This window comes from Salvelinus namaycush, chromosome 3, assembly GCF_016432855.1.
Source record: "Salvelinus namaycush isolate Seneca chromosome 3, SaNama_1.0, whole genome shotgun sequence".
In the NCBI taxonomy this organism is placed as follows: Eukaryota; Metazoa; Chordata; class Actinopteri; order Salmoniformes; family Salmonidae; genus Salvelinus; species Salvelinus namaycush.
In genome coordinates this window covers 15,342,858-15,366,850 of record NC_052309.1, presented here as the reverse complement: position 1 = coordinate 15,366,850, position 23,993 = coordinate 15,342,858, and the positions used below count along the sequence as shown (strand labels likewise).

Below are 23,993 nucleotides of genomic sequence, written 5' to 3'. Positions count from 1 at the left end.
ATTTCAAAAATTCTTTACGGCGAAAGCAAACAATGCTATTATCTGAGGATAGCACCCCAGCTAACAATCACAGACCATCATATTTCAACACTCCCGGCGCGATACAAAATGCAGAAATATAGATATAATTCATGCCTTACCTTTGACGAGCTTCTTCTGTTGGCACTCCAATATGTCCCATAAACATCACAAATGGTCCTTTTGTTTGATTAATTCCGTCGATATATATCCAAAATGTCAATTTATTTGGCGCGTTTGATCCAGAAAAACACCGGTTCCAACTTGCACAACGTGACTACAAAATATCTCAAAAGTTACCTGTAAGCTTTGTCCAAACATTTCAAACTACTTTTGTAATACAACTTTAGGTAATTTTTTACGTAAATAATCGATAAAATTGAAGACGGGATGATCTGTGTTCAATACCGGAGGAAAACAATGTGTAGCATGCTTTCTGGTCACGCACCTCTAACAAACAGTACACTTTAATGGAGCCTCATTCTGAACATGGCTACTTCTTCATTTCTCAAAGGAAAAACCTCATCCAATTTCTAAAGACTGTTGACATCCAGTGGAAGCGATAGGAACTGCAGGAAGGTCCCTTAGAAATCTGGATTCCCAATGAAAACCCATTGAAAACAGAGTGACCTCAACAACAACAAAAATCTGAATGGTTTGCCTGCAAAATAAGTTATGTTATAGTCACAGACATGATTCAAACAGTTTTAGAAACTTCAGAGTGTTTTCTATCCAATACTAATAATAATATGCATATATTAGCATCTGGGACTGAGTAGGAGGCAGTTTACTCTGGGCACGCTTTTCATCCAAACGTGAAAATGCTGCCCCCTATCCTATAAATTGGGTCTACCGTTCTCGAGAGAGAGAGCGATTTATGCAACCCCTCACCTGCTTTTCACTAACAGCTCTCTGTGTCAATACTGATATTCCAAAATGGAACAGTTGGCTAGGATACTCGCAGACGCTGCAGGGCCCAAATCATGAGGAGACACTCCTCCTACACCGTTTAAGCTAGAAATGCTGTTCCAATTTCAAAAATTCCGCAACAGTCTCGATCGAGTTGTTTGTATAGAATTTTTGATATCTGTTATACTTTTTCCGTTATTCACTTTCTTGTCCTCTTTTTGTCCTCCATCCGCTTTCCTTGGATTTCTCAAGATGCTAAAGTGCCCCATTGTGACATCATCACTTCCAACTGACATTCTCTGTAAGTGAAATCAAGCAACTTTTGACACAAATCAGCTAATCACTCCACTTTGCAACCACTTATACAAAATATGTCAAGTTTTCCAGCTTCGTCTACTTCTCTGCTACTCAAATCTGGAGTTTGGAGAGAAAAATGATTTTCGCATCAAAAGTTACAGCAGTTTAAGTAACAGCACCAACATCATTTTCTGTAACATTTTGGCAAATGGGGGGGTACACAATTCAAATAGTCCGGGTAGCCATTGATTACCTGTTCAGGAGTCTTATGGCTTAGGGGTAAAAACTGTTGAGAAGCCTTTTTGTCCTAGACTTGGCACTCCGGTACCGCTTGCCATGCGGTAGTAGAGAGAACAGTCTATGACTAGGGTGGCTGGGGTCTTTGACAATTTTTAGGGCCTTCCTCTGACACCGCCTGGTGTAGAGGTCCTGGATGGCAGGCAGCTTAGGCCCTGTGATGTACGGGGCCGTACGCACAACCCTCTAGTGCCTTGCGGTCAGAGGCCGAGCAATTGCCGTACCAGGCAGTGATGCAACCAGTCAGGATGCTCTCGATGTTGCAGCTTTTAGAACATTTTGAGGATCTCAGGACCCATGCCAAATCTTTTTAGTTTCCTGTGGGGGAATAGGCTTTGTCGTGCCCTCTTCACAACTGTCTTGGTGTGTTTGGACCACTCTAGTTTGTTGTTGTGGACACCGAGGAACTTGAAGCTCTCAACCTGCTCCACTACAGCCCCGTCGATGAGAATGGGGGCATGCTCGGTCCTCCTTTTCCTGTAGTCCACAATAATCTCCTTAGTCTTGGCTACGTTGAGGGATAGGTTGTTATTCTGGCACCACACGGCCAGGTCTCTGACCTCCTCCCTATAGGCTGTCTCGTCATTGTCTGTGATCAGGCCTGTTGTGTTGTCTGCAAACTTAATTTACATTTACATTTAAGTCATTTAGCAGACGCTCTTATCCAGAGCGACTTACAAATTGGAAAGTTCATACATATTCATCCTGGTCCCCCCGTGGGAATTGAACCCTGGTCCCCCCGTGGGAATTGAACCCACAACCCTGGCGTTGCAAGCGCCATGCTCTACCAACTGAGCCACACGGGACCACGGTTAATAACCACGGTTAATAACGTGGTTAATGATGGTGTTAGAGTCGTGCCTGGCCATGCAGTCATGGGTGAACAGGGAGTACAGGAGGGGACTGAGCACGCACCTCTGTGGAGCTCCAGTGTTGAGGATCAGCGTGGCAGATGTGTTGCTACCTATCCTCACCACCTGGGGGCAGCCCGTCAGGAAGTCCAGGATCAAGTTGCAGAGGGAGATGTTTAGTCCCAGGATCCTTAGCTTAGTGATGAGCTTTGAATGTACTATGGTGTTGAACGCTGAGCTGTAGTCAATGAATAGCATCCTCACATAAGTGTTCCTTTTGTCCAGGTGAGAAAGGGCAGTGTGGAGTGCAATAGAGATTGCATCATCTGTGGATCTGTTTGAGTGGTATGCCAATTGGAGTGGGTCTAGGGTTTCTGGAATAATGGTGTTGATGTGAGCCATTACCAACCTTTCAAAGCACTTCATGGCTACGGACGTGAGTGCTACGGGTCTGTAGTCATTTAGGCAGGTTACCTTTGTGTTCTTGGGCACAGGGACTATGGTGGTCTGCTTGAAACATGTTGGTATTACAGACTCAATCAGGGACATGTTGAAAATGTCAGTGAAGACACCTGCCAGATGGTCAGCACATGCCAGGAGCACACGTCCTGGTAATCCGTCTGACTCCGCAGCCTTGTGTATGTTGACCTGTTTAAAGGTCTTACTCACGTCAGCTACGGAGAGCGTGATCACACAGTCGTCCGTAACAGCTGATGTTCTCATGCATGCCTCAGTGTTGCTTGCCTCGAAGCGAGCATAGAAGTGATTTAGCTCGTCTGGTAGGCTCGTGTCACTGGGCAGCTCGCAGCTGTGCTTCCCTCTGTAGTCTTTATTAGTTTGCAAGCCCTGCCACATACGACAAGCGTCAGAGCCGGTGTAGTATGATTCAATCTTAGCCCTGTATTGACGCTTTGCCTGTTTGATGGTTCGTCGCAGGGCATAGCAGGATTTCTTGTCAGCTTCCGGGTTAGAGTCCCGCACCTTGAAAGCGGCAGCTCTACCCTTTAGCTCAGTGCGAATGTTGCCTGTTATCCATGGCTTCTGGTTGGGGTATGTACCTACAGTCACTGTGGGGACGACGTCCTCAATGCACTTATTGATGAAGCCAGTGACTGATGTGGTGTACTCCTCAATGCCATCGGAAGAATCTCGGAACATGTTCCAGTCTGTGATAGCAAAACAGTCCTGTAGTTTAGCATCTGCTTCATCTGACCACTTTTTTATAGACCGAGTCACTGGTGCTTCCTGCTTTAATTTTTGCTTGTACGCAGGAATCAGGAGGATAGAGTTGTGGTTGGATTGACAAAATGGAGGGCGAGGGAGAGCTTTTTACACGTCTCTGTGTGTGGAGTACAGATGATCTAGAATTTTTTTCCCTCTGGTTGCACATTTAACATGTTGATAGAAATTTGGTAGAACTGATTTAAGTTTCCCTGCATTAAAGTCTCCGGCCACTAGGAGCGCCGCCTCTGGGTGAGTGGTTTCCTGTTTGCTTATTTCCTTATATAGCTGACTGAGTGCGGTCTTAGTGCCAGCATCTGTCTGTGGTGGTAAATAAACAGCCACGAAAAGTATAGCTGAAAACTCTCTAGGCAAGTAGTGTGGCCTGCAATTTATCACAATATACTCTACTTCAGGCGAGCAAAATCTAGAGACTTCCTTAGATTTCATGCACCAGCTGTTGTTTACAAATATGCACAGACCGCACCCCCCCCTCGTCTTACCGGAGTGTGCTGTTCCATCTTGCCGGTGCAGCGTATATCCCGCTAGCTGAATATCCATGTCGTCATTCAGCCGCGATTCCGTGAAACATAGGATATTACAGTTTTTGATGTCCCGTTGGTAGGATATTCGTGATCGTACCTCGTCTAATTTATTGTCCAATGATTGCACGTTGGCGAGTAGTATTGACGGTAACGGCAGCTTTCCCAGTCGCCTTCGCCAGGTCCTGACCAGGCATCCGGCTCTTTGTCCTCTGTACCTGCGTCGCTTCCTCTTGCAAATAACGGGGATGTCGGTCCTGTGGGGTGTTTGGAGAATGTCTTGTGCGTCGTCTTTGTTGTAGAAAAAATCTTTGTCTAATCCGAGGAGAGTGATCGCTGTCCTGATATCCAGAAGCTCTTTTTTGCCGTAAGATATGGCTGCAGAAACATTATGTACAAAATAAGTTACAAATAACGCGGGGAAAAAACACATAATAGCACAATTGGTTAGGCGCCCGTAAAACTGCTGCCATTTCTTCCGGCTCCATTTTAACTTCCCTCCTGGGCAGGGTTTAAAGACAGACATCCCCTCCCCAGCATCCAGAGTGGTGCTAACAAATGGTAGGACAGGGACTAGGTAATTACAATTTGGGTTTCAAAATTATGGGAACTTTAAATAAATTCCCTGGTTTTCCAGAAATCTTGGTTGGAAGATTCTGCAATTCATGCTTATTCCCTCCTGACTACGTGAATCCTCCAACCGGGATTTCTGGAAAACCAGGGAATTTATTGAAAGTTCCCAGTATTTTGTAACCCTAATTACAATCATTAGTAGAGGGTATTTTGCAAAAGAGATAATCACATTCATAGATAGAAGGGAATAAATTCAGTAACCATTGACATTGCATTAGAATGACTATGATTCTTTTTTTATGTCTCAAATGTTGTAGAATAAAGTCCCTACCTCTTTCAGCATGAGGCCCTTCTGATGTCTCATAATGGGGAAAAAGTGAGAGAAAACAGTAATATTGATTATGAGAGCCAATATTCAGATTTTGTTGACAAACCCACTTCCTCTTATATATCATGTTAGCCTGGACCTTTTTAAAAATGCCTTTAAAATGGATGGATTGAGCAAATAGTGAGCATAGGGATTACTTTATCACAAAGCTGCTCAAGCTTCTTCTTATGATGTTTGGTCTTCTCATTGCGCACGGCCTGGTACCATTTCAAACTATTCTGATAGCGGCGGATGAGGTAAGCAGGGGTGGTGCATCAGAACAGAGGCTCAAAGATCCCTGACAGAACAGGATAGGGAGCCACCATCTCCTCTCCCTCCCCTGTCCTCACCTCCAGCAGCATGCACCTTAACAAGGGATCTGTGTGAGAGGAAAACATCCAGGGGGCTCTGGTCTCCAGAGGGGGGTTGCTTGGTGAGCTCTGGTCTGAGTCACTGGCCTAACCAGCTGACCACCAGGGAGGGTTCTCTGCCTGGTGAGCTTCTAAGTCTGGCCTCAATGAAATGAAATGGAGTGTGGCCTCAGGATGTTTGAACCACTCTTTTATCAGTCGGGTTGGGGATGGGTCGTTTTATTGGACAAAGTCTACAGTGGCACCTACCAATAGGGAGTGCTGTGGTGTATTTGAGCAAAGGCTTATCAGAAGGTTCTCCTTTCCAGGTCTCTTGCACCGGCATCCACATCTTTGCTGAGAGAGCAGGTTGAGGCAGGGGGTACTTGCTACTGAGGTTGGGGAGGGCAGTGGTCTGAGGGGGGGGGGGGGGGGGGGGGGGGCTGTAGATGGCCCTTCTCCTGCATGATTGGGAGCAGGGAATGCTGAATAAAGAGGTTTAAATGTCAGAAGAGCTAGATGTAAAAATAGACATCTATTAAGTTAGATTGTGAAAGAGTTTTGCGTCAATTCAAAGCTGGTATCAGGACAAAATGTGATTCAGAGTCACCGAATATACTTTAAGTATTTTAATTAAACTCAAGCGATAAATGGTAAATGCAATTTTCGTATATACGGGTTCACTGTATCACCGCGCAGGGTAGAACAGGGAACTCTGGAATGTGCTCAAACAACAGTTTTTATACTATGACAGCTTTAGTTCCAACCCGTCCGTTGGCCTATCACAGTAGAGGCTGAGCGTGGTTTAAACTTTGCTCAGCCTATCGCTGGCACTCAGACTTGTCCCAGTCTCTTGGTGCTCGCATCTGTCCGCATCTGGTTGTTGGGTAGATTAGATCCATCTTGTGTCTCACCCCCGATTCTACACTCAAACAGTTCCTTATTTGGTATTGTCCAGTGTCCTACCCTCCCTGGTTGGCCTGGAGATATGCACCCCTCCCCTCTCCAGATTGACCACAGCTTTTGCATCAAGGCACTCTATGTTGCTCAATCTTTACACACATACACACACACAGACAATGCAGATGTAACAAAACAATATTCATCTTCATACAATATGGTAGCAGGCTATAGTGCATAAACATAAATCCTAAAAATTGTCTAGCTACTGTAACTAGCTAATAGATTATTTAAAGTCATCACCAGATAAATGTGAACATTCCCTTGCATTGACTCCTCCCTCCTTCTGGGACCTAAAAAAAAGCAGTTTTTTTCTTAAACATTTTCCAGCATTATTAGTTAGCTAATCTTTTCTTTTTTACATTTATGATTGAAAGACTGCATTCAAGATTCAAACTTTAGCTAACATAGTTAGCTCTTGCCTGCTAGCTAGCGCATTTCAGATAATATGAAGAATTTAGCTAGCCACACGAGATTGATTGATGACTACCATCCAATTTGGTGGACAGCAATGTGTTGCTAGCAAGCTGTTAACAAACCCGATGTGCTGAACTAGAGTCGTGTATTCAAACGTAGCTACCTTTTTTTCACCTTTGGCTGGGTATATTTTGGTTTCATCTTGTAAAAATGTGTCATTCATTGGCTAAAGTAAACAAAGAAGTGATATCATCAACGGCATAATAAACAAAAAAAAATGCATTACCCTTCAAACTTGCTGCACACTTGTGGTACGTTCGTGAATTCACTCTGGCTATCTACTTCAATTTCAGAGCACTCTCGCCTGAGTGTACCAGAGCGCAGAATAACTGATGAATTTATGAACGCGAAACACCCGTTGACCGGTGTCAGTAAATGTCGACGTAATTAAAACAACGTAATTAAATTGTTGCCAGCAGCACAGTTAGTCACTAACGCTCTAGATAACATGAAAACAGCTTAACCATCTCTGCTAGGGCATAAAATGGTCAGAGTAAGGTGTTCTCTCACTTGACTGGAAGTAGCTAGTAAGCTAGCCAACTTTAGCCAGTTAGCTTGGGTGCTTGACTGCCGTTGTGAAGTCAGAACGCTCTGATCAACCCTACTTCTCGGCCAGAACGCTCTGAATTTATGAACGGACAATCTGACAATGCTCTGAATTTACGAACGCACAGAGCGCACACCGATCCTACTCTGGGGGAATTTACGAACACACCTTCATTTCATTCGTGTTTCTCTTCTCTGTTCCAGCACTATAGTTTAGCAAGACAGCGATCATATGGAGCTGTCCAATGCTGAAAGTAAAATAACCACAGGACAACTGCTAAGCAACATGCTGCGTCAATGATACATTCCCTATCAAACTGTATGTGGAATACACCCCTGCCCCTTGTCCTAATAGAAAGAGACGAGAACAAAAATGATAAATTTAAGCCCATACAACATTGAGAAATTATGGATTTTATTTGCGTACATTTTCAGTTCAACATCGCGATGCAAGAACAAACACTGCATATTCATCATGTCAGCTCCTGATAAAATGGCACTATTACTTGGTATTGTATAATGTTAACGTATCCATTCCATTTTTGGTTACAAGATAACGTTCACAACTGTTAATAAATAACATGAATATTACAATATAAATGCCTTCATTTAGAATATGAATCTTTTATTACACATTTACAATCCCATTTCCAACTAGTCTCTCACATGAAAGTAATGCACAATTTGCAGGAGTGAAACAACCACAGTATGGAAATACTGGAGGAAAAGGCAGGTCAAGAAAAAAAATTGTTTTGACAAATCCTAATTTCATAGAAAGTGTTAGTATTGTGTTTTTCGTCCTGCACTACATTCAGCTGTGTCACTCCACTCATCCCACTGTCCAGTATGTATAAAATATAGTAGAGAGGCTATGTTCAACTACAGCCAGAGTTTGAATAACACTTTGAACATATAAATGTAAGATCCTATATTCACTCCACTCTGATTTTCTGGCGGGAGAATAACCATGTTGTCCTGAATGGTGAATTGACCTACAGAATGTCCGTCTAAAGAATAAACACCACAATGACCTCCACAAATGTTGACGTTCCACTTCCTCTTTTACTGCCACGTCTCCTGTAAACAAAACAAAAAAGAAAAAGAACAATGATCAATATTTTCGTAATCTATGACTCCCCCAATAGCAAAAGCAATGAACATGTGTATCACACCAATGAATAAAACATCAATCCTAAAATAGTTAAGTGAAATGTAATTTACATGCTCTATAATCCCTTCTGCCAACCTCAGACCCAGGAATCGAGGGGTGGAGGTTTGCGTTCCACCAGACCCACTGCAGGCCTTCCAGCCCGGATGAAGTGCTTCCTCTCTGGGATACTCTGCAACAAGAGTAGAACAATTATTTAGTTAAAGGTCCAATGCGGCTGTTTTTATCTCAATATCAAAACATTTCTGAGTAACAAGTAAGTACCGTACTGTGATTGTTTTCAATTAAAATTGTAAAAATAAATAAAAAATACACAAAAATAGCTTCTTAGTAAAGAGCCATTTCTCAAGGAACAATTTTGCTAGGATTGTCTGGGAGTGGTCTGAGTGGGGAGGGGAAAACTGAAAAATAGCTGTTATTAGCAGAGAGGATTAGAACTCTTTCTTATTGGTCTATTAACTAATTTACCGCCTGGTAATGTCACCAGGCAAGCCAAACCTCCATCCCAACAAAACTGGTAGAAATTTCAGGCGGTCTTTTCAAACACCTCTTACACTAAAATGGCATTAAAACAGTATTATTCCAACCTCATAGTGTGGAAATATATATAAAACACAAGAAAATCACGTTTTTTACTGTACTGGCCCTTAAAATCTTGTGAGTCACCATTGAAAAACTCCTGACCTTAGGAATAGTAAGGAGCTCATATGTACCGTGTTACTGACCTGGAGTAATCCATCACCCACTCTGTCACACTGCTCCACGGTGGAGTATCCATCTGTGGGAAAAACAGACAGGATACAATAAACAAAGGTAATTTTGTGTTCAAATGACAAGAAACAGGCTCACACAGATGTAGGATCTTAATTTAATCATTCTTTTGTTTGAGAATTTTCCTGCACAGCAGGAAATGTAAACTTGTAGTGTATTTGAGTTTTAAAAAGGCTTCTAAAGTTTGAGTTTGTAATTTCCACTTTGAAATTTCAGAATTGATTTTCCCTAAAGAAACCCTGACAAAAATGTCCATTAATTGCAATCCACATAATAATTCAAATGTCCTCTGGCTGCAGGATTATTTTCCTACTGTAGAAAACTGGCTCAAATGAAGATCCTACATCTGCACGAACACACACACACTTTCAACAAGTTCTCACACTGCAGAATTAGACCTTCATCCATATTCTCTAAACGAGGAAAATTTCGAATTTGCTCCAAAGATCAAATATTGAAGTGTTTTTGAATCCCTAGGTTGACTCCTGCTGCCCTGTATGTTCCATTTCTCCAAACCAAAGTTACTTAACTTAACTTAAGTTTAGGCATTCATTCCCGAATGGTTAAGGTAAAGGTTATGGTTTGGGATATGATTAAAAAAATAAAAAAACAGTGTCCACGACTGGGATCAAACATCTAACCTGATCCAGAGTCATGCGATTACTCAAGTCTACTTGATAGTAATAGCGCTCACTGTTGCCCCTAGTGGCCGATTTTGAAGACATTTCCCGATGTGCTCAGGAATGGATAGACTTCCAATGTCAATGTCAATCTCCCTACACACACACACACACTTATGCTGAAGATACAGTCTCATGCTGACCTTGGTTTTTCTCCATCAGAGGGAGTGTGATGTCATCATAGGCTGACTTTCCGCTCTTAGTTTTTTTGGGCATTCCACTAGTTGTTGACTGAAGGTAAAAAAGAAAGAAGACTCAGTATGCCATTATGAACTAGTGTCCCATACAGTGCTCAATATCAGACTGTGTTTGTGCCACCCATTTGGACTGTGTAGTGAATGGGGAATACAGCCTTCTACAGCATGCCATGCGAAACCTTAAAGTGGCTCTTGTTCCAGCCTCCCTTGTAGAGGCTATTTCTCAGGTCCTTGTAGGCCCACACTGTCTGCAGGACATGAGATGCTGCTTTGGTCTCCCGCACAGATTGGCTAGCAAAGAAACAACAGAATAAACCAGAGCCAGCATAAAGGAGAGAGTACAACACGGTGAACTGAGCATCTAGCCAATTGAAACCATCTCCCATAACCAACACCAAAGATACTATGCTATGATAATCTACCTTGTCTTGTTGATGGCCACCAGTTTCTGGATGCCGTGGCCCTGTATGAGACCACGGGCATTCTCAGGGCTATCTGAGATGATCTCATGGATAGTGTTCAGAATGGCCACCACTGTGTCCCCTTCCAGGTTCTTGGCTGGTCGCTGCTGACCACTGGGCAGGTTACTGACCAGGTCCCTCATGGCATAGCTTCCTATGGGGCAAAGGGTAAAATTATTTATCGTGTGTGTGTGCGTGTGCGTGCACTTGCGTGTGTGTGCATGCATACATTTATGTGTGCATATGTGTTTATGTGCATGTACCTATGAGGTCTTTGTTCCGTCGATCTATGGCCAGGTTGCGTAGAGCAATAGCTACAGCCCGGACCACTTTATCACCATCTGAACGCAGTAGCTCCACCAGGACAGGCAGACCTTTCTCCTTCCTAACTGTGGCCCGGATGTAACTGGACCACTGAGAAAAGGCACAGAGAGAGAATAATAGAAGGATGTCATGTATAAATTGTACACTCCTATTGTGCTACTTGTGAGGATTCACACATCATACTTTTATATACATGATAGCTTTTCAACCACACTTCAATACACCCATCATACAGAGAGAGAGGGGGGGTAGAGAGGGGATGAGAAACAAACATTCTGTTCTCCCACAGCCTCAGATAAACCTCTCCCCCATTGCCCTTCACTCACAGCCCAGTGTCCTGCAGCAAGGTTCTGCAGAGCTCCGGCTGCTGCCTCCAGGGTGTTGTGGTTTTGACTGCGAGTGAGGAGAGACAGGTACAACCTCACCACCTCCGGCTGGTACAGCAGCTCCAGACCTACAGAGAAAAAGGGAGAGAAACAGCACGTCTGCAACCAGTAGAGAACTCTCATACACGTTGGAACTGATATGATGAGACACAGTGGATTCTCAAGCCACCAATCAGCAACCAAACAGCACATATAGCGCTTATAAAGCTAGCACAGTTCAGACTTCATAGTGAAAAACCGATGTGATAGAACTGAGGACTTGCACCCTACTGTTTCTTTTATGAAGTGGTAGAGTATACTTTTTCTGACAGCTTGGAGTTTTTAGGTCAAAGTGTGACGATTTAGCGCAGGATGATATAAAAAAATGCAGTAGTTGTTTCTTATGACATCAAAGACAACATCTCAAAACACCTCTTCTTTCATAGTCATGGTTTTAAGGTCCAGAACCATGAACAGATCACTGCAAGACAAGGAGCAAATATGTATCATCTATCAGATGCCTCCTCTAGAGAATATAGATAGGCTATGAAGCTGAAGCACAAAATTATCATTGGATTAGTATTTCAGAAAGAATATATAATGTACACAAAATAGATAATAACCCCAATTAAAGCTCAGCCATGCTTGTGTGTGTGCAAATTCATATTCACACTGATTTTATGTTGAAGGAATGTTCTGCCTGGCTAGGGGATTTGGACTGTGCTTGAAATTACAAAATGTTTTCCCAACTTTCATTTTGTACAAACACGCGCAAACACCCACACAGCATGTAAACATGGATGTCTATTCTATTATTAACAACTGAATGCTGCAGGCTCCACATCTTATCAGCTCTCACAGAGCTCTTCTCCGCTAACAAATCCATCTGTGTACATACGGTATCCCCCACTAACTTCAGCCATATTCATTCACAGACTGTACTATTTTACTGGAGTGAGAGGCTTCTAGCTATACCCACATCCCCAGCAGCCAGGAGTGAAAATATACAGGAACTCTGTTACAGGCTGTCTTCCAGAGGCTTTCCATCCATATTCAGCCAGCTGAAGCTGCTGGGAAGCTGCTGCTGGCTGCGAGGCTTACATGCTGTCTAATCCTTACATGGGCTTGCAACCTGATTATCACAAGGATTGCATCCTCTGGCAGGAGCGAGGGAAGGCTCTACATCCGGACGCACAGGTTCTGTTGAGGGTATAAGACTTGTGCTACCTGGATGGCTACCCAGTGTCATCAGTAATCCTCTCATACACACTCAGATGGGCTCTGGTGGGCCATGACCAAACTTTCCATTTGAACCTGTCTGGACTTCTACATCAAAAGACATCTACAATGCTCAGGGATTTTTTAAATATCTTGCCTTACATTGTGTTTCACTTATAAATATGTATGTATCTGAACATATTCAAACCACAGCGGCAGAGCTGCTGCGATGATGTCAACGTCATAAAGAAGAGAGTTGTATAATCGATTCAGCTCTAACGCTCTTCTTTCCTAAGGTGTCATCTTTTGTCTGATCTTCTGAATGTCAATGACTAGTATAGAATCTTATCAACAGTCTGGGATATCACACAATGCCTGCATAAATCACACATATTTCATACACAAAAAAAGCCATAGTGCCTTATGATCACATCATGACACAAAATACTTAAAATCCTCACTTAATTTGATGCTGAATATAACCTATAATAGCTGTTCACACCGCTCCCTCCCCCCACCTCAAACAAAAAAGCACATACAAACACTATATAAGGCGTTCAGAAAGTATTCACACCCCTTGACTTTGTGTTACAGCCTAAATTTAAAATTGATTAAATTGTGATTTGTGTCACTGGCTTTCACACAATTCCCTACAATGTCAATGTGGAATTCTGTTTTTAGACATGTTTACAAATTAATAAAAATTAAAAGCTAAAATGTCTTGAGTCAATAACTATTCAACCCCTTTGTTATGGCAATCCTAAATAAGTTCAGGAGTAAAAATGTGCTTAGCAAGTCACATAATAAGTTGCATGGACTGTGTGCAATAATAGTGTTTAACATGATTTTTGAATAACTACCTCATCTCTGTACCCCACACATACAATTATCTGTGAATTTCAAAATCAGATTCAACCACAAAGACCAGGGAGGTTTTCCAGGGAGGTTTTCCAGGGAGGTTTTCGCAAAGAAGGGCACCTATTGGTAGATGGGTAAAAAATAAGCAGACATTGAATATCCCTTTGCACATTACAAAGTTATTAATTACACTTTGGATGGTGTATCAATACACCCAGTCACTACAAAGATAACTCAATTGCCTGAGAGGAAGGAAACCGCTCAGGGATTTCACCATGAGGCCAATGGTCACTTTTAACAGAGTTTAATGACTGTGATAGGAGAAAACTGTCAATGGATCAACAACATTGTAGTTACTACACAAATGGCAGAGTGAAAAGAAGGAAGGCTGTACAGAATAAAAATATTCCCAAAATGAATCCTGTTTGCAATAAGACACTACAAAACTGCAAAAAAATTGGCCAACACAATACATTACAGTACCACTCTTCATATTTTCAAGTGGTGGCTGCATCATGTTATGGGTATGTTTGTCATCGGCAAGGACTAGGGAGTTTTTTAGGATAAAAATAAACGGAATAGGGCTATGCACAGGCAAAATTCTAGAGGAAAAGCTGGTTCAGTCTGCTTTCCAACAGACACTGGGAGACAAATTCACCTTTCAGCAGGACAATAACCTAAAACACATGGCCACTGGAGTTGCTTACCAAGATTACATTGAATGTTACCGCGTGGCATAGTTACAGTTTTGACTTAAAATCAGCTTGAAAATCTATGGAAAGACTTGGAAATGGCTGTCTAGCAATGATCAATAACCAACTTGACAGAGCTTGAAGAATTTTAAATAGAATAATGTGCAAATATTGTTTAATCCAGGTGTGCAAAGCTCTTAGATTTACCCAGAAAGACTCACATTGGTAATCGCTGCCAAAGGTGATTCCAACATATATTGACTCAGGGGTGTGAATACTTATGTAAATGAATACATTTGCAAACATTTCGAATAACATGTTTTCACTTTGTCATTATGGAGTACTGTATGTCGATGGGTGAGGAAAAAAACAACAATTTAATCCATTTTGAATTCAGGCTGTAACACAACAGCTGACCATGACTCCATTTTGTTGCTCCCAGCCTATAGACAGAAACTAAAACAGGAAGCATCCGTGCTCAGGTCTGTTCAACGCTGGTCCGACCAATAGAATTCCACGCTTCAAGATTGCTTTGATCACGTGGACTGGGATATGTTCCGCATAGCGTCGAACAACAACATTGATGAATACGCTGATTTGGTGAGCGAGTTTATTAGCAAGTGCATCGGTGATGTTGTACCCACAGCATCTATTAAAACATTCCCCAACCAGAAACCGTGGATTGATGGCAGCATTCGCGCAAAACTGAAAGCGCAAACCACTGCTTTTAATCAGGGCAAGGTGACCGGAAACATGACCGAATACCAACAGTGTAGCTATTCCCTCCACAAGGCAATCAAACAAGCTAAGCCTCAGTATAGAGACAAAGTAGAGTCGCAATTCAGCGGCTCAGACACGAGAGGTATGTGGCAGGGTCTACAGTCAATCACGGACTACAAAAGAAAAACCAGCCCCGTCGCGGACCACGATGTCTTGCTGTCGCGGACCACGATGTCTTGCTCCCAGACAGACTAAACAACTTCTTTGCTCGCTTTGAGGACAATACAGTGCCACTGACACGGCCCGCTACCAAAACCTGCGGGCTCTCCTTCACTGCAGCCAACGTGAGATTTTTTTTTAAACGTGTTAATTAACCCTCGCAAGGCTGCAGGCCCAGACGGCATCCCCAGCCGCGTCCTCAGAGCATGCGCAGACCAGCTGGCTGGTGTGTTTACGGACATATTCAATCAATCCTTATCCCAGTCTGCTGTTCCCACATGCTTCAAGAGGGCCACCATTGTTCCTGTTCCCAAGAAACCTAAGGTAACTGAGCTAAATGACTACCGCCCCGTAGCACTCACTTCCGTCATCATGAAGTGCTTTGAGAGACTAGTCAAGGACCATATCACCTCCACCCTACCTGACACCCTAGACCCACTCCAATTTGCTTACCGCCCCAATAGGTCCACAGACGACGCAATCGCACTCACACTGCACACAGCCCTAACCCATCTGGACAAGAGGAATACCTATGTAATAATTTTGTTCATCAACTGCAGCTCAGCATTTAACACCATAGTACCCTCCAAACTCGTCATTAAGCTCGAGACCCTGGTTCTCGACCCCGCCCTGTGCAACTGTGTCCTGGACTTCCTGACGGGCCGCCCCCAGGTGGTGAGGGTAGGTAACAACATCTCCCCCCCGCTGATCCTCAACACTGGGGCCCCACAAGGGTGCATTCTCAGCCCTCTCCTGAACTCCCTGTTCACCCACGACTGCGTGGCCATGCACGCCTCCAACTCAATCATCAAGTTTGCAGACGACACTACAGTGGTAGGCTTGATTACCAACAACGACGAGATGGCCTACAGGGAGGAGGTGAGGGCCCTCGGAGTGTGGTGTCAGGAAAATAACCTCACACTCAATGTCAACAAAACAAACACACACAAACTTTTGCAGATGCACAATCGAGAGCATCTTGTCGGGCTGTATCACCGCCTGGTACGGAAACTGCTCCGCCCATAACCGCAAGGCTCTCCAGAGGGTAGTGAGGTCTGCACAACGCATCACCGGGTGCAAACTACCTGCCCTCCAGGACACCTACACCACCCGATGTCACAGGAAGGCCAAAAAGATCATCAAGGACAACAACCACCCAAGCCACTGCCTGTTCACCCCGCTATCATCCAGAAGGCGAGGTCAGTACAGGTGCATCAAAGCGGGGACCGAGAGACTGAAAAACAGCTTCTATCTCAAGGCCATCAGACTGTTAACTTCTTGACGCTAGGGGCCAGATTCTTTTTTTTTTTTTTTTTTTTTAATAACGTTCCCAAGGTAAACGGACTATTTCTCAGGCCCAGATCGTAGAATATGCATATAATTTACAGATTAGGATAGAAAACACTCCAAAGTTTCCAAAACTGTCAAAATATTGTCTGTGAGTATAACAAAACTGATTTTGCGGGCGAAAACCTGAGGAAATCCAACCCGGACGTGCATTATTATTTTTTTTGTGCCCAGTTTCATTGCCTGCCCCTCTTCCATTTAAAGGGGTTTCAACCATATTCCTTTTCCAATGGCTTCCTCAGGCTGTGAACAGGCTTTAGACATAGTTTCAGGCTTTTATTTTGAAAAATGAGCGACATTTTTCAAAACGAGTCAGGTGTCCTTTGATTAGTTCCTGAGAGGGGTAGCTCGACATTTTCTTTCTCTCTTTTATTGAATAGGTTACCGTCCGGTTGAAATATTATCGATTATGTATGTTAAAAACAACCTGAGGATTGATTATAAAAAACGTTTGACATGTTTCTACGAACATTACGGATACTTTTTGGAATTTTCGTCTGCCTTTCAGGACCGGAACGAGCATGTGGTTTTCTGACCATAACGCGCAACCCAAATGGCGTTTTTTTGTTATAAAACGAATATTTATCAAACAAAAATAACATTTATTGTGTAACTGGGAGTCTCGTGAGTGCAAACATCCGAAGATTATCAAAGGTAAGCGATCAATTTTATTGCTTTTCTGACTTTCGTGACCAAGCTAATTTAAGGCTAGCTGTTCTAGCATTGATTGATACACTCACAAACGCTTGGATTGCTTTCACTGTAAAGCATATTTTCAAAATCTGACACGATAGGTGGATTAACAACAAGCTAAGCTGTGCTTTGGTATATTTCACTTGTGATTCCATGATTATAAATATTTTTAGTATTATTTTTGAATTTGGCGCTCTGCAATTCAGTGGTTGTTTAGGAAAATGATCCCGTAATCGGGATCTGTGCGCCAAGAAGTTAACTTCTTATGGCTGGGGGCAGTATTGAGTAGCTTGGATGAATAAGGTGCCCAGAGTAAACTGCCTGCTACTCAGGCCCAGAAGCTAATATATGCATATTATTAGTATATGTGGATAGAAAACACTCAAAAACTGTTTGAATGATGTCTGTGAGTTTAACAGAACTCATATGGCAGGCAAAAACCTGAGAGAAAATCCAACCAGTAGGTGGGAAATCTGAGGTTTGTAGGTTTGACTATCCAATATACAGTGTCTATGGGGTCATATTGCACTTCCTAAAGCTTCCACTAGATGTCAACAGTCTTTAGAACCTTGTTTCAGGCTTCTACTGTGAAGGATGAGGGAATGAGAGCTGTTTCAACCAGGTGTCTGGCAGAGTGCCATGAGCTCACTCAGGCGCGCCCCCGTGAGAGGTAGCTGCTTTCCTTTTCGTTTCTAAAGACATCGTCTGGCCTGCACGTCATGAATTTGGATTTTTGAACTAAACGCGCGAACAAAGAGGAGGTATTTGGACATCAGTGCATTCTGATGAAGATCATCAAAGGTAAGTGAATATTTATAATGCTATTTCTGATTTCTGTTGACTCCACAACATGGCGGGTACCTGTATGGCTTGTTTTTGTGTCTGAGCGCCGTACTCAGATTATTGCATGGTGTGCTTTTTCCGTAAAGTTTTTTTGAAATCTGACACAGCGGTTGCATTAAGGAGAAGTTTATCTAAAGTTCCATGTATAACACTTGTTTCTTTTATCAATGTTTATTATGAGTATTTCTGTAAATTGATGTGGCTCTCTGCAAAATCACCGGATGTTTTGGAGGCAAAACATTACTGAACATAACGCGCCAATGTAAATTAAGATTTTTGGATATAAATAGGAACTTTATCGAACAAAACATACATGTATTTTGTAACATGAAGTCCTATGAGTGTCATCTGATGAAGATCATCAAAGGTTAGTGATTAATTTTATCTCTATTTCTGCTTTTTGTGACTCCTCTCTTTGGCTAAAAAATGGCTGTGTTTTTCTGTGACTAGGTACTGACCTAACATAATCAGATGGTGTGCTTTCGTCATAAAGCCTTTTTAAAATCGGACACTGTGGTGGGATTAACAACAAGTTTATCTTTAAAATGGTGTAAAATACTTGTATGTTTGAGAAATTTTAATTATGAGATTTCTGTTGTTTGAATTTGGCGCCCTGCACTTTCACTGGCTATTGTCAAGTCGATCCCGTTAACGGGATCTCAGCCGATCTCAGCCGTAGGAAGTTGAACAGCCATCACTAACATTGAGTGGCTGCTGCCAACATACTGACTCAACTCTAGCCACTTTAATAATGGAAAAATTTATGTAATTAATGTATCACTAGCCACTTTAAACAATGCCACTTTATATAATGTTTACATACCCTACATTACTCATCTCATATGTATATACTGTACTCTATACCATCTACTGCATCTTGCCTATGTCGTTCGGCCATCACTCATTTATATATTTTTATGTACATATTCTTATTCATTCCTTTACACTTGTGTGTATAAGGTAGTTGTTGTGAAATTGTTAAGATAGATTACTTGTTAGATATTACTGCATGGTCGGAACTAGAAGCACAAGCATTTCGCTACACTCGCATTAACATCTGCTAACCATGTGTATGTGACAAATAAAATGTTATTTGAGAAAGTATGACTACTTTCTGAAGGTACTGCAACCACAGAAACCACATCAAGCTATTCCATATTGTATTGTACTCATACAGTAACTGACATACAGCATTTGTATGCACCATGTTATTCTATCATAGCATTCAAACGGTCTACTTTTGTGTCTGATTGGTTCCAATACAATCCAGTCACTTCTTAACATTATAACACATTGGGAACTATTCTACATCATGCACAATACATTTTATAGATGCCTCATGCCAAGGTTAAGGCTTTCCACACTGTAGGTCTTTGGAATGCTTCATTAAGTGATGTAATTGCATGTCTTGATCAATCCACAGATCACTAAAGATGCTCCATATTTACCTTTTGTTGGTTGTGTGCGTTTGGGTAAATCCAGTGTACCATATTTTTTGTCACCTGGTCCATTTCTCCAGCCTAGACAAAATACACACACGCAGGCACGCACACACACACCCAGACACACACAAACACACACACCGTGGTTAGCAAAAAACACAATTGAAATCTCAAGGTATGACACACACAGTAAATAGGAAATATCAAAACATGGGAAGTGTATAAAGACATGACGATGATAATGAGTCAGAAATACCAAGGTCTTCCATTGAAGCTCAAGACTTGAGGTAGACAACAGGGCAAGCAACCACAGAGAAGAGGTCCTGGAGTCTCATAGTTGATCGAACATTATTATGTATTTGAAGAGTTTATTTCCAAAACGCTATATGCACCAATTTTTTACATTTGTGTTTTTTTTCATCAGAATTGATTGCTTATGAGTACCTTCATGCATGTGTAAAATATGACTGTTTTCAGATTTTTTTATTCATTATTTTAGATGTGAATGAAAATTTTGTTTTTGAAAACTGAAATCCGTTTTACCTAATTTCTACCAGTATGTCACTGTGCAGCTAGAGGCAAAAAAAACAGTAGATCATCTTTACTCCACACACAGAGATGCATACAAAGCTCTCCCTTGCCCTCCATTTGGCAAATCTGACCATAACTCTAGGGCTGGGATCATCAACTAAATTCAGCTGTGGACTGATTTTTTTTCTTGAACGGAAGGTCAGGGGGCCAGAATATAATTACAAATAATTTGTAGACTGCAAATTAACCACAAGAAGCCCCAAAGTTGCACATATGTGGGAATACTTTGGAACAGATTTCCTAAATTAAAATCACTCGGAGCTGATATGCTAGTGTTTTTACAATCTTTTAGGTCCAAAAATTAAAACAAATTTATTTATTTTTGCTCTGAAAACTTGGGGGGACAAATAAAATCGCTGCCAGATGGGGAACAATGCTCTATGGAATATGGAATACGTCCCGGGATTCATCCAATGGCATTGAGGAATTTCCCACATCTGTCACCAGCTTCTTTAATAAGTGCATTGACAACGTCGGCCCCACAGTGACCGTACATACATATCCCAACAAGAAGCCATGGATTACAGGCAACATCCGCACTGAGCTAAAGGCTAGAGCTGCTGCTTTCAAGGAGTGGGACACTAATTTGGACACTTATACGAAATCCTGCTACGCTTTCTGTCTAACCATCAAACAGGCAAAGCATCAATAATGGACTAGAACAGTGGTTCTCAATCTGTGGGAATCCTGAATCCTGAATCCCGAATCCTGTCATCATTTTTGAGTCACTTAAACATCACATGGATACACATTAGAAATTGCAAAATGCATAGAATTGCAAGGAACATTAGCTTTAAAACTGCAAAATATCCTCTGCACTCCATGACAAAGTGTAAAATTGCTTCAAATATGCTTCAAACCTGATACATTTTCTCTCTGACAAAAAGAGGGGTGTGAACAGTTTATGTCATGAACAGTGCTTGTGCCCATAGAAATAGATGTGGCGTGCAGGGTGGGCAAGGGATGTTCCCCAATGGTGGAAGGGGGGCCTGAGTGAAACAGTTTGGGAACCCCTGGACTAAAGAGTCAGTCGATAAGAGCTTCATATTACTGTATTGGAATAATTGTTTTACCGAATTCTTATATTGATGTCACCACACGGTCAGGTCTCTGACCTCCTCCCTATAGGCCGTCTCGTCGTGGTCGGTGATCAGACCTACCACTGTTGTGTCATCAGCAAACTTAATGATGGTGTTGGAGTCGTGCCCTCAATGCTCATCACTAAGCTAAGGACCCTGGGACTAAACACGTCCCTCTGCAACTGGATCCTAGACTTCCTGATAGGTCGCCCCTAGGTGGTAAGGGTAGGTAACAACACATCAGCCATGCTGATCCTCAACACGGGGGCCCCTCAGGGGTGCGTGCTCAGTCCCCTCCTGTACTCCCTGTTCACACATGACTGCACGGCCAGGCACAACTCCAACACCATCATTAGGTTTGCCGATGGCCTGATCACCGACAACGACGAGACAGCCTATAGGGGGGAGGTCAGAGACCTGACCGTGTGGTGCAAGGACAACAACCTCTCCCTCAACGTGATCAAGACAAAGGAGATGATTGTGGACTACAGAAAAAGGAGGGCCGAGCACGCCCCCATTCTCATCGACGGGGCTGTAGTGGAGCAGGTTGAGAGATTCAAGTTCCTTGACGTCCACATCACCAACAAACTAACATGGTCCAAGCACACCAAGACAGTCGTGAAGAGGGCACGACAAAACCTATTCCCCCTCAGGAGACTGAAATTATTTGGCATGGGTCCTCAGATCCTCAAAACGTTCTACAGCTGCACCATCGAGAGCATCCTGACGGGTTGCATCACTGCCTGGTATGGCAACTGCTCGGCCTCCTATCGCACGTCACTACAGAGGGTAGTGCGTACGGCACAGTACATCACTACCAGTCGGAGGAAGGTGTCAGAGGAAGGCCCTAAAAATTGTCAAAAACTCCTGCCACCCTAGTCATAGACTGTTCTCTCTGCTACCGCAAGGCAAGTGGTACTGGAGCGCCAAGTCTAGGTCCAAGAGGCTTCTAAACAGCTTCTACCACCAAGCCATAAGACTCCTGAACTTCTAATCAAATGGCTACCCAGACTATTTGCATTGCCCCTATTTGCTCTTTAATTATTTGTACTTGTATTTCTTATTTTTTTGGTATTTCTTCTGAAAACTACATTGTTGGTTAAGGCCTTGTAAGTAAGCATTTCACTGTAAGGTCTACATTTGCTGTATTCGACACGTGTCAAATACAATTTGATTTGATTTGATAAATGTATAATTTGTACATTTCTTCATAAAAAATGTAGTTATTTATTACATTTAACTGTGTAAAACCTAGCAATACAACTTATTTCTCTGAGAGTGAGGCAGATACAGTATATAGTATTATTTGTCTCTCTGAAATGAAACCAAGTAATAGATTTTAAACAAATACATGTCTGTCATTGAACAACACCATGCCATAGTTAGATAGTGAGAAAACACACCAATCTCTTTCATAATTTCTTTAAACAATGAAGGCTATTTTACCAACATTTTTGAAAATGTATAAATAGCGTTTTGGAATTAAACTACATTTTTTGATTGTCAAATATAATTCATTTATTTAGACAGACTTACTTTGACTGAACCACTCCTCTTGTGAATGGTGATGGAAGGAAACAAATCAAAAGACAAATAAGGAAGACATTTTCAAATGGCAAATATAGCACTACAGCAATACAAACTACACCAGAAATCACCAAATTCTACCCCTATACATGCTTGCCAAAGTATGTGGTACATTTCACAACTCTAAGCACAAAAATCTTAACAGATCATCAAAATGGCTCATTTTTAGAAACTCTAAGCACATTTTTAATTGACCGAGTACAACAAACAAATTCACAAAGGCACTTGTTCGCTGCTCCTTTTAATTTGGATACATATTTAATCTATCTGCTTTTCAAAATACAATATTCACTTAACTTTTTATATGATTTTCTTGTAATTTGTTAACAATACAATGAACTGGGTGTGGCCTTAATTACTACATGATCATTCTCGATCAGCCAGTGTGCCTCAATAGGACAAAATGGAAAGAGTCACTCATGTGCTACCATTTGGAATTATATTGTAGTTTACAATGCACTGCTGAAATACCTGGGTTGTATGTATAATAATATACTGTTTTCCATTCATTATATGATTTCATTGATACACTGTAAGCAGAGAGACAGTAAATACTGTATCAGTTGACAAGTCACATAGAAAAGGTGATCTTGAACAGTGGTGAACCGTCATTCAGGGCAGGTGGGGCTCTGAGCCCTACCTGTTCATCCCCACCTGTTCTTTATGATATGCGACACACATTAATGTGTCACATATCAGTTTGCAAACAATGTAAAAAAAATATATTTGATTTAATAAAGCCACATACAAACATGGTCTCTTTTTTGCTTTCTTGACTAAGGCAGCTCCAAAATGCATGTGTTTCAGCCTAGCTCAGTGCTTTCTGTGGTGGTGGGGCAGCCAGTGGAAAATAGAGCGTAGCCGTTGGTAACGTTCTCTAGTTGCGCCGTGATTGGCTCAGTGTTCTGTCACTCATGAGGACACTACGTCACTGCAAAATCTACAAGGAGAGCTTGAAAATTCAAGCCCCTTGGGTGCTGCCAAAGAGTTACATTAGAAGTTCCCATCCAAGAAGGCTCAAGGTCATTGGTCACAGATAAAATGGCATCAAATCACGTTATATTTACCATAGCTTTGATTGGACTGATCATGTCAACATCATACTTTCAAAATCTTAGCTAGCAAGCTAGACAAGCAGTCATCATCATGAATGAAGTCAACAATCTACTGGCAAATCCTTTTCAGTCCTTGTCATATGAAGAGAAATTATAGATAAAACGTACAGTTGAAGTCGGAAGTTTACATACACCTTAGCCAAATAGATTTAAACTCCGTTTTTCACACTTCCTGACATTTAATCCTAGTAAAAATTGTTTTAGGTCAGTTAGAA

The 23,993-nt window shown here is 42.0% G+C and overlaps 1 protein-coding gene across 1 annotated transcript in view; it reads right to left on the bottom strand.

Annotated features, from left to right (window-relative positions):
• LOC120044819 (armadillo repeat protein deleted in velo-cardio-facial syndrome homolog) overlaps positions 1-23,993 on the bottom strand; it is a 44,977-nt gene that overhangs the window by 3,928 nt on the left and 17,056 nt on the right. The window contains exons 8-16 of the mRNA XM_038989489.1: positions 22,613-22,630; positions 19,413-19,484; positions 11,336-11,463; positions 10,949-11,099; positions 10,647-10,839; positions 10,404-10,515; positions 10,171-10,258; positions 9,302-9,354; positions 8,662-8,748 (exon numbers count right to left, since the gene is read on the bottom strand). Coding sequence (XP_038845417.1) covers positions 8,662-8,748; positions 9,302-9,354; positions 10,171-10,258; positions 10,404-10,515; positions 10,647-10,839; positions 10,949-11,099; positions 11,336-11,463; positions 19,413-19,484; positions 22,613-22,630 — 902 coding nt within the window. The remainder of the gene's footprint in view (positions 1-8,661; positions 8,749-9,301; positions 9,355-10,170; positions 10,259-10,403; positions 10,516-10,646; positions 10,840-10,948; positions 11,100-11,335; positions 11,464-19,412; positions 19,485-22,612; positions 22,631-23,993) is intronic.